Source organism: Vanacampus margaritifer, chromosome 7 (assembly GCF_051991255.1).
Source record: "Vanacampus margaritifer isolate UIUO_Vmar chromosome 7, RoL_Vmar_1.0, whole genome shotgun sequence".
NCBI lineage: Eukaryota > Metazoa > Chordata > Actinopteri > Syngnathiformes > Syngnathidae > Vanacampus > Vanacampus margaritifer.
This window is the reverse complement of record NC_135438.1, coordinates 22,392,876-22,408,222: the sequence shown is the minus strand read 5'-3', so window position 1 is coordinate 22,408,222 and position 15,347 is coordinate 22,392,876. Positions and strand designations below refer to the sequence as shown.

General features: G+C 39.0%; 1 protein-coding gene across 4 annotated transcripts; it reads right to left on the bottom strand.

Annotated features, from left to right (window-relative positions):
* Window positions 1–1,553: 1,553 nt before the first annotated feature.
* On the bottom strand, window positions 1,554–14,182 carry LOC144054611 (coiled-coil domain-containing protein 40-like). 4 transcript variants are annotated; one of them, XM_077569753.1, is made up of 18 exons: window positions 14,046–14,182; window positions 13,678–13,826; window positions 13,490–13,577; window positions 13,162–13,283; window positions 12,813–12,896; window positions 11,477–11,696; window positions 10,444–10,601; window positions 10,245–10,367; window positions 9,772–9,893; window positions 9,335–9,578; window positions 9,076–9,258; window positions 7,436–7,681; window positions 6,417–6,630; window positions 6,155–6,324; window positions 5,974–6,065; window positions 5,749–5,863; window positions 3,174–3,587; window positions 1,554–2,653 (listed from the first exon to the last, which is right to left on the bottom strand). In XM_077569753.1, exons 2-18 carry the CDS (start codon window positions 13,819–13,821, stop codon window positions 2,396–2,398), a joined length of 2,997 nt encoding a protein of 998 aa, XP_077425879.1. In that variant the 5' UTR covers window positions 13,822–13,826; window positions 14,046–14,182; the 3' UTR covers window positions 1,554–2,395. The 4 variants fall into 4 exon arrangements, with proteins under 4 accessions (XP_077425879.1, XP_077425882.1, XP_077425878.1 ...); XM_077569756.1 differs by having other exon boundaries at window positions 3,174–3,332; window positions 3,399–3,587; window positions 13,678–14,085; XM_077569752.1 differs by having other exon boundaries at window positions 13,678–14,085.
* Between the last annotated feature and the right edge of the window lie 1,165 nt (window positions 14,183–15,347).

Here is a 15,347-nt window from a genome sequence, read left to right as displayed (position 1 = left end):
ATGAATCAAGTCAGTTTGTGGAGGATCTCAAACATGTTACATTTCCCGTCATTTGACCATTAGCGTGGGTCTTAAATGTAGGTTGCCAAAACGTGCTTAGTTCAAAATGTATCTGCACTACTGAGCTAAGGTTCTGGAACTGCATAAATGGAACTGGTGTGTTTATTGCCACTTCGAAATAAAGTGAGAAAAGGTAAGCACTTAAGCAGTGTGCATATTTTTAATAGAATAACTTAAAATATCGGTATTATGGTATATCGTAGCGTGATGTTTTTCCAAATCGCCCAGCACTAGCCACAGTATACATGAGCATTCATCAATTCAGAGAACACTATAATTGCTGACAACTTGACTAAGCAATTTGACTGTCTTATCAGTACACAATGACTTGTCATTCTGACGGCACTGACATATTCAATGACACATTACTTTTGGCAGATGAACTAAGAATTCTGAGCAACAGTATGGCTTTTGCAAATATTACACAATATTTAGCTATTTGTATGATTTTTTTTTAAATGCACTTTCTGCTCTGCAAAATGTTGAGAATACATTGAGAAATTTACCCAAGTGACTGAGAAAGACTAAAAAAAATGTAAATGTTGAATCATAACTTATATGCAGGGTCCGCTATTGACCATTTGCATCGACGTCACATGATCACGTGACTGCCCTATGACAAACGGCGGAAGGAAATTATTGTTGAATGGAAGTGGATGGGGGGTTCGTGGGGGGAGCGGGGACTGTGGGCCGGTGGGGGGCCTGGTGGGCCTACCGTGACCCGTTCTGCTGTGTTGGGCTTGGGGCACAGGCCGTGTTGGGGTGGGGGCCACTCCTGCCTCGTGGGTTTGCTCTCCGGCCGGTGGCCCCTGCGGGGCCCGGGGGTTGTGCCTTGGCGCTGCCACGGCCTAGGGGGCCCTGGGGGGTTGTGCTTGCTCTGTCCTGGCCGGGGTCGACGGCTCCCCTCTTTGGTGGAGGTTTTCATGCATGCCAGATCCCCCACACCAGCATCTACCAAAGATAAGAGGAGTCCACGGGTATTCTCCATGATCAGGAGAGGGTGTCTCCACTTCAGTTTGCATCATTCATTTGCTCAAGTGGAGTGAGGAAGCCATTAAACTCTTTTGGGAAAAAAATATGTGAATGTGCTCCCTTGTCCAATTGATAAGTGATATAGTCTGATGGAAAACAAATAATTTTTCAGAGAGCCCAGAGTCAGACTACTGTATTTACATGTTGCAGTACCATCACTACTTTAATGTGACACCTTGACAGCGCCTCCCTAGGTACTCCTGCTCCCAGGCCTTTTCAAAGGGGATTCCTATTAGTGATGTTGTCATGAGTTTGGGCTGCAGTCATTTTTCCTTTGTCAGACTGACATTTTCATTGTCCGTGCTGATTCTGTGGCGCCATTGCAATCTGAATTTTCACTCAGTCATGTGTTTTCCCTGTGTTCACATGGGTTTTCTTTGGGTACTCCAGCTTCCCCTGACAGGCCTACTGTATTACAAAATAATGAATATTGGGTTAAATTTAAGTGAAGACTCTAAATCTGTGTTTCATAAACTTTATTGAGCTGAGGCACGGCACCTATTTTACAGTACAAAAATCTCACGGCATCCCACCAAAAATGAATACTAAAATAATGCTAATCTCATTTCAATGTACTCACAATTGACTTACTCAAGTGTGAAATGAACTGGGTCTGTTTAATTGAACATGACGCTGATGCATGCAAGAAGCCATCACTTACTCTGTTCTTTTAATGGCAACATATGATCACAGACAGGTTTTATTAAACCTTAGCATATAAATGTTTTGCATGTCACTATAGGTTACTGGCATAGGAAGATGAACAATAGTATATTTGTAATTCTTAAATGATAACTTGGGGACAAATTACTGTCATTAAAATTGGATAATTTCCCACTGTTATATATGGGTGTTACCTCACCCTCGTTGGCCTCGTACTGCTTGTTTATTTTAAGTATTGAAATGACAAACAGGAGTTCACTTCACACTCAACTTCAGACTAGAAACAACGGCAACTATAGACCAACAAAATTAAGATAGACAATACTATACCCACTACAATGACTCTGTGGAGTGGGTTATTCGCCTGACTTGTGCATTGTGGGTTCACTTCCCACTCAGTGACAGTACATATGTGTAATTGTGAATTGATGTCTCTCTCTACATATGCACCGTTCTTGATTGGCAACAAGTCCAGTGTCTGCCTGTCGCCCAAAGACAGCATGTCATGGCCTCCATGTCCATCAGGCCTAATATAGGGGGCTCCCCTTATGTCCAATTATATATAATTGCAAACTACCTAGCTGCAACTTTCAAATGTTTCTTCCAGCTCTTCAGTTCTCTTTGCACTTTTGCACCTCACTCATGTTGCTTCTTGCTGCGGGAGACTGTGCATACCTGCTGCCAACGGCAGTAGCAGAACACAGATAGCTGCTCGGTGATCGGGGAACTCCTCACACACACGGTGGATAATGGCGTTGACGGCGAGCAAGCGCTCCTTTAGGCTCCGTGTAGCAGCTTCCACCGATTGACTTGAGGAGGAGGACGGTCGATACTTTCCATCAGTCACCTCTTGGAGTTTCTTAGCCTTGCTCTGAAATTCCATCAGGTGGGCTTGGTCCTAGACAGGAAGTAGAAAAGATTGATGGACAATGAATATGATGCTTTCACTGGTTAAAAATGTGTCCAGAAAGCGTGGAAAACCCGGGAAATGTAAAGTGCCATGATTTAAAAAAAAGGTTTCCCAACATTTATTTAGCCAGGTCACACATTTTACATTAGAAACATCAATTTAAAAAAAATGTCAAAAAAGGGCTGTGTAAGAATAATATATTGAGATTATGATGAGCTTTAGTCACAAATTGTCTTAGTGTGAAATTTGTGCTTAGTTGCACAAAGCTATTTTTGTTAAATGAATGGCAACACACTAGTTGTATCTCCTGCCATCTAGTGGAAAAGAATGATTATTTGCAGAAATTACTTTTTTACAACAATGAAATAATTTCACATAGCACACCACAGGAAGTTGTCACTGCTGGGAAAACATTGACTGGGCATGGGAATGGCAGCCACATGGACCTGACTACACCAACAGTGGAAAACACCATCATATACTTTATTGTATTTATTTTGTACCGTACCCTGCCCTTGGCATCCTGGATTTGTGCCAGATGAGTCTCAAGGCCACCACTGGTGCCAGACAGTTCCATCAGCTGCTGTTTGTGATGTGCAACAATGTTGCTCAGATTCACCCGGCTCTCCTGCAGTTCTTTGACCTCCTGCTCCCACTCTTTGACCATCTTCAAAAGACACCATGTCGGGTAATGACGCAACAAATCATGTATACAAACAATAATAAGCATCACCTTTTGTGTTTCCTTTATTTTGCGCCGCAAGCCATCATTGATGAGATTGAGCTCGCCCCTGGTCATTTGCTTCTTAGCGCTTCGGGCCAGGGCGTCATTGCGCTCGATGATGTTTCCTCTCCTTTCCACGACTGTGACGCTCTCCCTCACGAGCTGCTCCCGCTGCTTCATCAGCTGGTTGAGCTGCCGCTGTTAAGCACAAAAAAAAAAAAAAAAAAAAACACCATCAAAGAAAACTAACCAAAACATGGTGATCAATACTCATAGTTGTTGAGACCCACACGTTTTTATTGTTGTATAATAAACGGTATTATAGAAATATATTTTACTGCAGTGGCCCCACTAATTTCATATATGTGCATTCACTGAACCTTTTGTAAGTGGAAAAATTATTTGTTTATTTGTTTGATTAAAAAAAATGAAATCATACAGTACCAAAAAACACATTCTATTCGTTTCAAAATGAACCCACCCTCCATCAGTTTTCGTCAACACACATTTTTCCCCAAACAAAAACTCGACTACAGTAATTTCTGGACTGTAAGGCGCACCTGACTATAAGCCGTGCTAGCTAAATTTGAGGAATACTTGAGTGTGTTACACTTATAAGCCGCACCCAGCTGTAAACCGCATGTGTTTTAATGTTACCGCACCGGGTTCCCGCTTTCTTTTCTATAATGAGGGCGTAAATTGTCTCGCTCTTGTCCTGTCTCTCCTACTGCATTTGGGCTCACTTGGTTTGGTTTGCTCTGCCTGACGCTCTTGCGCTTCCTTTATAGTGCGGCCTCTTGTGATCTGATAGATAAGCCACATCTTTGTATGAGCCGCAGGGTCGAATGCAAGTGAAAAAAGTAGCGTCTTATAGTCCAGAAATTACTGTGGCACTAGACTAAAACACTCATTAATAAACAATAACTGGGATAAAATCAGTATGCATTTGTGTCAACTAATGAAGATAAGATGAAAATGTACTTCACTTAATAAAAACTGGAATAAAATCTGTGGACATTTTAGTTCATGAACAAAGATAAAACGAAAATGATTTTGTAAAATCCCGTCTCTGCTAATTTGTGACACTGCACAGTGACACGCCCCTTTTCAAATCTGCAGCTACCAAGTGCAACATGCACAAACACATCGGATAGACAGGAGGTGCATTCACAGTAAATGAAAAAAAAAGAGAGAGTAAATTATAGTTATAATGTAACATTAATCCAATGTCTATAACGTTCCAACAATAATGCTAACACTAACTAATGCTGGCTAACTTATTAGCACATAGCATGGAACCATAGTAGCCTTTGTAATTGTGTGTGAAGTTGTTTTTCATTATTAAGATGAGAGAACAATTCATGTGAAATAGTTTTTAGATCTGAAATGCTCAACATTATCTGCTGACAAAAAAATATACAGGGGTAAAATGATTATCTATTAAAACGATGACAGTTTTTGTTGACTAAAACTAGACAAATACTAAAAAAAAATAATATTTCTAAAAGTTGACTAAATAAAAACGGGATGAGGCTGACTAAGTTGGCTGACTAAGTTGACTAAATAAAAACGGGATGAGGCTGACTAACTAATGCTGGCTAACTTATTAGCACTTAGCATGGAACCATAGTAGCCTTTGTAATTGTGTGTGAAGTTGTTTTTCATTATTAAGATGAGAGAACAATTCATGTGAAATAGTTTTTAGATCCGAAATGCTCAACATTATCTGCTGACAAAAAAATATACAGGGGTAAAATGATTATCTATTAAAACGTTGACAGTTTTTGTTGACTAAAACTAGACAAAAAAAAAAAAAAAATAATCTTTCTAAAAGTTGACTAAATAAAAACGGGATGAGGCTGACTAAATTTGATTAAAATTAACAAGCGTGATTGAAATTGGACTAAATTTAAAAACGTCTGATGAAATTAACACTACATCTGTTGCACACAAAAGCACTATGCTCAAAGAGCAAAACCATCAAAACGTGACTTCCACACACAAAACAATGAATATTTATTGCAAATAAATGTGACCTTTGCTGTGGCCTTAAGAGACAAATTCCCAAATGTGTGGCAGGTGCCATTCACATACCGTTTTCGCAACAAAGGAAATAATTGTTTGCAAAGATATGTTGTAACATATGTCACAAGTATTTCAAGGCCTTTCTGAGCAATAAGAGGCTATTTTAAGATTTAATGACACCTACAGGTCAGGTTGAGAGCGTTAGAAAATGCAGCACTGAATTTGAATTATTTCACCGTGGTATTCGTCATTGACATCTACCGTCAACCCACAAAACATGAACAGCTTTTTCATCAATGCTCATGCACGTGTATCAGGCGATCCAGTACAGTACCTCCATACGGTGAACATCATCCTTCATGATCTGCATGTCTCCATGACTCTCTTCCACAACTAAACGTGTCTCTTTCATCAGTTGTGTCTTCTTTTCCCACAGCATGATCTGTCGCCTGTCAAATAACACACACGACAGATGTTTAGTGAATAATGCATGCGTTCCGGAATCACACGTCTACTTGATTAGAAAGATATGTGAAGTCAAATTGAGCAAACAACTGACTCAGACTCCATCAAACTGCTGAGAAGTTTCTCTTTTTCCCCCTGGGTCTTCTCCACTTTCAACTCCATCTCTATAGACTCCCGCTCTGCCTCCTGATCACAAATATTACAAAGCATTCATATTTAGCGACACCAGTTATACAAAAACATGAAGACTGGTGTGTCAAAAAGTGGGCGTATGCCTTGAGTTTGTGAAGGAAGTCAGTCTCCATCATGGCGTTCTCCTGCTCCAGAGCTTGGCGAAGCTGCGTGTTCTTGCTCAGAAGAGTGTTGAGCTTCAGCAAATCTCTTTGAAGCATCTTATTGCTCTTCTCCACCTCATTCTCCTCACGGTGCAGGACTTCAAGCTGGCCTGGTGGGGTTGAGCGAGTGTTACAACTCAAGCGTTACCTTTGAGGAATTTGAGTTTATTCGTAAAAATGTGTCATCAAATATGGAACATACGCTCCAGATAAATCTTCTTCTGACAGATCACAGTGCATTTTGCCTGAAGTTTGTTGTATTCCTTGTTGTGTGCCTGAATCTCTAGGGCCAGTCCTACAAGCGTTCCTTGATGCTTCAGCCACAGCTGCTGATCAGTCTTGATTTTTTCTGATAATTCCTCACTTTGACTCTTTATTGCCTCAATCTTGATTTGCAGCGGACTGAGGTCTTCATGCTGGGAAAACAGACACACACACACATTTCAAATTTAATTTCTGTCAAACTAATTCATATCAGTGTAAAATTATAATGAAATACAATGAATGAGAAACTAATGAATTAAAAAGAAGCAAGGGGAGAAAACATCGCTTAGAAGCCAATCTATAATAGTGAGTATTAAGAAATCATTTAAAAGATGAAACCGATCCTGCCTTGTCTCAGGTGCACAGGTGGGTCATTCCAAAGTCGAGGGACTGATGGAAAATGCTCTGGACAACCAGAGGGCCCTCATCCAAAGATCTGAGACTCATAGGTGGTTAAAAGTCCGGATAAGTAGCATACGTGCTTTAAAAGTAATCAGTAGAATCTTAAAATCAATTGTAAAACAGACTGAGAACCAATGAAGTGATGCAAAAATGTGGGTTTTGTGATGCCACCTCTTGGAATTAGTGAGAGGCCTATCTGCTACATTCTGAACCAGCTGGAGGCGAGAGTGAGTCAGTTGCAATAATCTAACCTGGAGAAAACTAAAGCATGAATCAAGCGTTCTAGGTCGGGTTTGTCTAGTATTGATTTTATCTTGGCCATGATGCGTATATGAAGGAAATGTGATTGGACGACTTTATTGATATGGGTTGTGAAGGTAAAATCTGAATCCAAGCTGACTCCTAAATGTCTGGCTGTGGAATTGACCAGTTCATCAGTGAATGAACCAAACTAGATTGATTGATTAGTATTATTTCAGAGTGAGGAAGTTATGAGCCATCCAGCAACTAATTTTTTTTTACAGTAGCCAGGCTAAACAAAGAAGGATTCCTTACCCCAGTACGCGCTGTGATGAGATCCTTTTTTTTGTTGTAGTTAGCGATTGTGGTCTGTTTCTGTGTGATAAGTGCATCATTGGAAGCACTTTCAGCCTGGTTAGATGCGACCATTTCGTTGTACTTTGTGATTTCCTCATTGAGTTCCTTCTGAGATTGGGCCAAGTTTCCCAGTTTCTCGTCAATCACTTTACTTTCCACCTTAGCCGCCATTACCTCACTCTCCAAATGCCATAGCTGATAGACCTAATAGGAAACAAAGAATTGTGATGTCATATTGGTGAACAGTTGTAGAACACAAAGACAGTAATGAATGTTAAGAACAATACATGGGTAGGGAAACGGCATATGGTAGGAGACGCTATTTTTAAACCATATTGGGTATTGTCCAGGTTAGAGCGGGGACGTCTAGTCGCCCTATTTTAAGGGATTAAAATGATCATATTTACAGCAGTTTAAAATAAAACATTTTTTAAAACATAATTGGCCTTGCATTGGATTAATGACTTTTTTAAACCAACACATTTATTATGGATAACTTCTAGTAGACTCTACACTGTCCTTTAGGAAACACATTAAAAAAAGTGACTAACTCAGTCAAATACAACCTGGCAAACCTCAGACAGATAAGGAACTCATTACCAACCGCGCAGTGCTGATGTTTTCACACTGTATGATCCTTTCACATACTGTATAGACTACTGCTTAACTAGCTGGTCTCTGGCATGTGCTTCTGGACTCAAACCAATAGAATCTCTATAAAAAAAACCACTGAAGACTCTGGACAAAAATCTTCTCTCATATCACATTGGCAGTGTTCTCAAAAAGCACAACTTTTTAAGCTTCCATAGCTTTAGGACTTTAAGATTTGCCTGCTTTGCTTTATATATCCAGTAAGCGTCCCCATGGTCTTGCTCCATAGCACTCAAAGAATAAAAAAAAATTAAAAAAAATTAAAAAGAAGGTCTGTGAGAGGCATGAACACCAGGGCTTGTGACAGACTGTGAGATTCCCCACAGGCGCACAGCGTTTTGGGAGGAATGTGCTATTGTGGGGGATGTGGGGTGGTCAGGGATAGTCTGCCTTGCACAATTCGGGAATGTCCCACATACTCTTTCTTCAAAGGACAATCAGAAGTGTGACCATTAACTCTTTTTAATATTGTTTTGTTTTTATTTTGTCGTCTTAGCATTCTGTTATTTTATTTCAATGCTCTTATCTGTTTTATTTTGACTTTGTATTTAGTGCTTTTGATGTATTTATGTATAGGGGACTACAGATGCAAATTATCAATTGCTGTTAGAATCTGGCATATTTACAACTTAATTTGTTGTTCATTAATGTGCAATTTCCCTTTCAAATAAAATGAAATGAAAATGACATTTTAAAGTCAGAAGTCAAGGAAAAATAGTAGCAAGGCACTTGTCAGTGAAATCCATTTCCATCAATACATAAAATGATTCAGCCTGAATCTGTTTCAAGGTGCTTGAGTTTGACACCTGTGGCCTAGCTTTAATTGGACTTCCATACCTCCGTAGCCGGTTATAATTTTAAAATGGAAATGATGTGGGAGTTTGAACCTGAACTTGCAAATGTAACCATGACAGCCCCAATACCAAAGATGCTTCTTGAAGGTTTACCTTCTCTTTCTTGAGTGCCGCTTTGTTGTTGGTAATTCGCTGGTAATACTGAGCAGCCTTTTTGTCCATGAGTTTCTGCAGCATTTGAGTCGTGATGCAGTTTTCTAACTCCAGGTGTTTATCGTTCATTTTCTCCAGCTTTCGCCTCTGATCAGTCACCTCGGCCTGAAGAGTGCTGTTCTCCTACGAAATAGAGGACAAGACATTCATTCTCTGGCCAATCAAGTTACAGTTGCCTCATCAGAAGTCTTCCGTCAACCTTGGTGAGTTGTTCCAGTGTCCGCTCTGTCTGCCCAAGAGCACGGAGGTAAGTGCTGTACTGGGCCAGCAGATTTTCATGCTGGCTTTGATTCTGACTGATCATCTTTTGGGAGACATCGCAATCCATCTGGGTGCAGTTAAACAGCATGGTCAGAGTCTCACTTTCCTCCTGTAGCTCAGAGATGGATTTCTGTATGCCTTCAATCTCTCTGTCCAGCACAATCACTTGGTGCTCAGCCATGCTGTGGACAACACAAGTACCGGTAACTGAATGAGAGAAAATAAAGCATGGTTTAATTTTCGTGTTGGTGTTGTGTGAGCAGTAGTTTTGTGTATTTTATTTCTTTTCCACTACAGAGGAGACCATCAGTCACGCTTTGCCAAAATAACTTCGGGGAATTCTACATCAATACATTATTGCTATAGAATCCTCACCGAATAGCCTCCTGCATTGCTCTGAAGTCTTCATCTCGTCTCCTCAAATCCACCAGGCTCCTGTTCCACTGCTGTAAAAGATGTTTCTGTGACATCGCCAGAGACACCATTTGCATTTCCGCCTAAATACAAACAAACACGCACACACAAAATGATACAACAATACGGTCAAAACAGGGTTGTTGGCTGCATTTTCACACTTTCAGATTAACCTCTGATTTTTCTGTGATCTTTAATATCAAGTCAGTGACATTGAGTAGAACATGAATCTGATAAAAAATAACATTGGCCAATCAAATACTTAGTCAACCAAAAACCTCCATCATGACATCAGCACATCAGTGCAGTATACAACATGACCTTTACTGGTTGAACAAAGAATATTATTTGTTTTAACTACAAACTGATGATCCTGCATAATAATAATAATGAATTTACAGCCCACAATTGTAAGTATGTTGTGCAGTATATACCTCAGAAAGAGCCTCTTTGGTTGCTTGTGTTGTTTCTGCTTGGGCTTTGGTCTGGACCTCATACATCTCCTTCTGTTGTGTCAGTCTCTCCAAGCTCCTTGTGAGGCGCCCCACATACATATCCTGTTGGTGCACTCATTAAAGTAAATCACTCAAGCCCGATCATGGATGGAGCAGATTCTGTATATTGTATTTACACCTGTTTGAATTTCTGCTCTTCGACTTGGGACTTCTTAGCTGCTGTTTTGCGTGTGACTTTTCTCATGGCTTTCACATTAGAATGCAGATCTTCACTGACTTCTTCTGTGAAGTTGAGGTGTGATCGCAGTTTGTCGAGTTCTGTTTGTAGGTTGGATACTACGGATAAGAAAAATGCACATTTTTAAAATTAACAAATTTACTCCCAGCCATTCTCACTGAAGCAACCCCCTTTGCTGCCGTCTGTTTTACTGGATTTTGACTGATTTTGCAAGGCCCACAGAATATTGTGTTCTATTGCTATTAAAATATGGAACCTACCAAAAGAAAAATTTTAGTCTCTTCGTTCATCAGACAATAATTATATTTCTATCTGTTTCTGTTTCGCAGCAATTAGCATTAAAATATAACTAAGTTTCATCATTATTCACAAATCTGTTTAAAACTGTGGGGTAAAAGAGCTTCTTCCAAAATGGCCCTGGTTGATCTCTTATACTCTGCTGCCACCTTTTGTAATAACTACCATTGCTTCAAGCATTCTCTTCAGTTCAGAGACTGCATCAAAGCCTTCTGTATGCTCTGGCATAAAAAAAACAAAAAAAAACATTTAAACACGCATAAATACGTCTTTGGGAGCATGATAATATTTAAAATAGAACATATTTATACTTTTTTTGGGAGCAAATGAGTTAAGCTGCTTTGAATATTTGCAGCACGGTGACCGGTTGGTTAGCACGTGCTTCAAAGCTAAAGTTCTGGGTTAAAATCTCGGCTTAGGCCAACATGTGTCAGCTTCAGAAAATTGTGAGCAACTGTGACATCATTTTCAGCTAACAGCAAGCGACAAAATGGCTGCTCTCTGAGATGGATGAAAACAGGTGGATTTTGCTGTTTAACTTATATTGCCCAAACACAATAATTATTATTCGGAATATCGCAATACAGTGGGAGAATATTGTACATCAAGGAGATAGAAAGGCATTTGCCAAATATGATCATAGAAGATATTTATCAGCGCAATGGGAGCATCTCACCATTAGCCCTTGTCTTGTTGCACTGGTTGGTAGTGCTGGACTGGCAAGACTTGACTGCCTCAAGTTCATCTTGTACCTGCCGATGTTTGCCTTCAGCCAAGAGCTTGGTCTGCTTTTGGCCATCAAGTCTTGTCTGAAGTCGTTTCAGCCTCTCCTGTTCCCTGTACAACTGTACGTATATTTCTTCTGTTTGCCTCGCCTCTGCCTTTTCAATTCCCACCTGCACAGGTCACAGAAACCACACACGAGAGCCTATAACTGAGGTCAGCAACCTTACTGTCAAAGGAGTCATTTATGGTCAAATACATTTAAAAAAAAATCTGTCTGGAGCCGTAAAAACCTTTGAACATTATGATGAATGAAACAAACGTTTGTTAGTGTTAGTCTAATATACTGAGGGGGCAAGAGCTAACTAGAGCTGCAACATAAGAGGAAATATGCAGCATCCAATACTTTGACATTCATTTTCTTCCACGTTGTCTTCTGTTTTAGGATTATTATTTTTGTAGCGTTTGTAATTTTTCACTTAGTTTTTCATGTATTTTTAGACTTTTCTGCCTTTCTGCCCAATTTCTTAAATTTTTAGCAATTTAATGAACATACCTTTTTGCTAGCAATTTTCTGAAAATTTTCAGCAATTTTGTGTTTATCATATGGTAATTTTCTGGATTTCTTCTTTTGTTTTAGGACATTTTATAGTTACTTTTTGATTGTTATTTTTTGACTTTTTGGGCAATTCCAAATACATTTTATGGTCATCTTCTGCCTTTCTTGTTTTGTTTTTGGACATTTTATGGTTACATTTTAATGTTTTCTTCTCTGCCTTTTTAAAAATACATTTTTCTGACTTTTTTGGGGCAGTTTCGTGTACATTATTTGGTCATTTCTGCTTTTCCTCTTCCCTTTTGGACATTTTATGGTCACATTTTTGATAAGTTAAGGTTTTTTTTTTAAATATATATTTTTAAACTTTTTCACATACTTTTCATCTCTCTTTTTCTGACAACTTACAAATTTGGACTCTGACATTTTTTGGAATATTTAATTATTCATTTTTAAAATCAAAATAATTAATTTGAAGAATATTTTCTCAAAAAAAAAATGAAGAAAAAAATATTAATTTCTTTCTTTCTTTCTTTTTTTTTTAAAGAGATCCACGGGGAGCCACAGGAGAGGGACTATAGAGCCACAGGTGGCTTCGGAGCCACATTTTGCAGACCCCTGGTCTATAAATATCCCATGAGTGATCTGAGAAATGTTAACAGTAAGTGTATGTGCACTACACATTATCAATCTTAGGCTCCCAGCATAAAAAGGCAGTACGGTATAATCTAACCTCTTCCCTTAGATCCAGTTTGAGCCTCTCCAGCTCCTTGATGAGTTGATTCTTCAGTGCAGCTTGCTTCTTTGCAACCAGAGGCTGTTGGCGGATCAAACACCAAATGTGAATCAACCTGGTCACATATGCAAGACATCCAAAAGCAAATCTGTCTCTGTAGAGCGGTGATTCCCAAACATCCTCATTTCAGTGCACTTTTTGTGAGGTGAGAAACACTACTGCAGAGCATCAAAATAGAGTTTTGCAAAATGTGTGACCACTGATTTTATTAGATGTTTGAAGAAAATTTGAAATGAAATCTACAATGAAATGAATATATTTGTAGAAAATTTAAGAAACTACAAACATGTTCAGCATCAAGAACAATGAGTTCGTGCTCCTCCTCCTCCTCCGGTGGTTCTTCTTCCATGTCCTCTGATGAGTTTGGAAAGTGGCTCGGTGACCCAACCTGGGAAATATTGTCCTGCTCTGATACACAAAAAAAAAGCATTGTACTTTTTTTTTTTAAGACTGTACTTCAGATTCATACAAAACTCAATTGTGCTTCTTAATATGCCCGTATTGTATACTGTACTCTATTTGAAAGTAGCTCACACTGGATCTGTGTGGAATTTGCAATTTTATACTACAATGTTCTTCTTTTACAGCCCAAATTTATGTTATATGAAACAGACCAGTATGTTTACTTGCAGCAGGGTCTCCATCAGCACCAGTGTTGTCAGCCTGAGACTGTGGGCCCACACCAACAGGTTCCAATCTTGGCTGATGTGAGAACAATTAAGGCTTCAGTGATTATTATTTTTGATTGAATTGTTGAAATTGATTACATTATCTTCAAACTGGTTTCTTGTCGGTTCCGCACATTTACGTGAGGAGGAGGAGACATCTTTTTTCCAACGGAGTTTGCTTCTTGTTCATTGGCATTGCCATCAAGCAGCTCGGTTTGTTCCTCTTCTGCCTCCACCCACCCCTCCCCGGCTGCTAATTGTTCTTCGGCTCTCTGCATCGAGACTGATAGTCAGCAACAAAACCACATTAGTTACGTTAACTCGCAATAATTCTTGGGACACTGTGTAATAAATAACCAGCTAGTGCAGTTTTTCTAGCCTAGCAGACTATGGTCACAATTTAACGTGGCTTTCAGCGAGTAGTCACAACCTTACGCGCAGGTCATTCCAACATTAAACAAACTGACACGCGTATTTAGTATTCATTACATTGGCGACTTACCCCCTTAAACCTGACTCAACCGAATTTCACTTCCACTGCACTGCCGCAGACCACAAAAGGGTTGCCTGGCAACCCTAAACTTCCGCTGGAGGAACTGCGTGTCATTTGTCTCTCGCAGTTGAAACCACAAGGCAGCCATCTTACGTTGCCACCGGTACTGACAACTTCTTGTTTTTAACGCCCCCCCCCCCCCCCCCGCTGAAAACAATTTTATTTTTTATTTTTTTTAATTTATTTTTTTTTCTCAGGAAAGCTCAGTATTGTTCATTCGATTTGACATCATCATTGCTCTCCTTTTTTTTTTTATAAAAAAAAATATAAAAATAAAAAATATATATATTTTTTATTTTATATATATACAGTATATATTTTGTATGTGCGTGTGTGTGTGCGTGCGTGCGAGCGTGTGTGTGTGTATTCATCAGTTCACCTAAAGCCTATTAAAAAAAATCCCATACTAATAATATAATATAATAATAAATTGCCAAATGCAGAAACATCAATGTAAGTTATCACGATGTGGTGGCTCTCGCTAACAGACAGAATTAAGTAACCAGAATTAGGTTAAAAAATCCTATATACGTAGACCATGTTTCTATAAATTTTGATATTTGGTTTTTATTTGAGGCAGATATTTTTTCCATTAAAATGTGATTTATGAGGAGGTTAGACCATTGGTCGATATTCAGAGTTTGTTTATTTTTCCAGTTAACAAGAATTGTTTTTTTTTTTGCGATAGTAAGGGCTACAAGTGTAGATTGAAATTGTTTATGTGGTAAGTCAATTGTTGTCAGGTCACCTAGCAAACACAAGTTTGGAGATAAAGGTATCCTACAGTCCAAAATAGCGGAAAATTTTTCTAAGACTTTAGTCCAGAAATACATAACCGGAGTACATAACCATAAAGCATGAACATAAGTGTCTGTAGTGTTTTGTAAACATTGGAGACAAATGTCGGAGTCTGAGAGTCCCATTTTCTTCATCATATATTGAGTAATGTATGTTCTGTGAATAATTTTATATTGGATAAGTTGTAAATTTGTGTGTTTTGTCATTTTAAATGCGTTTTCACAAACTTGAATCCAAAAGTCAGATTCCGGTGCTATAGACAAGTCTGTCTCCCATTTCGAGATGGGTAAAGACATTTTATCAGTATATGAAAGTAACTTATATATTTTTGAAAGTTTTTTTGTTGTTGTCGGGGAAAGCTTGTTAATATCTTTAGCTAAAACAGGCGGTTGGAGCGTACCCTGAAGTGTTGGAATTTTTTCTTTATCATATTTTTAACTTGTAGATAATGTA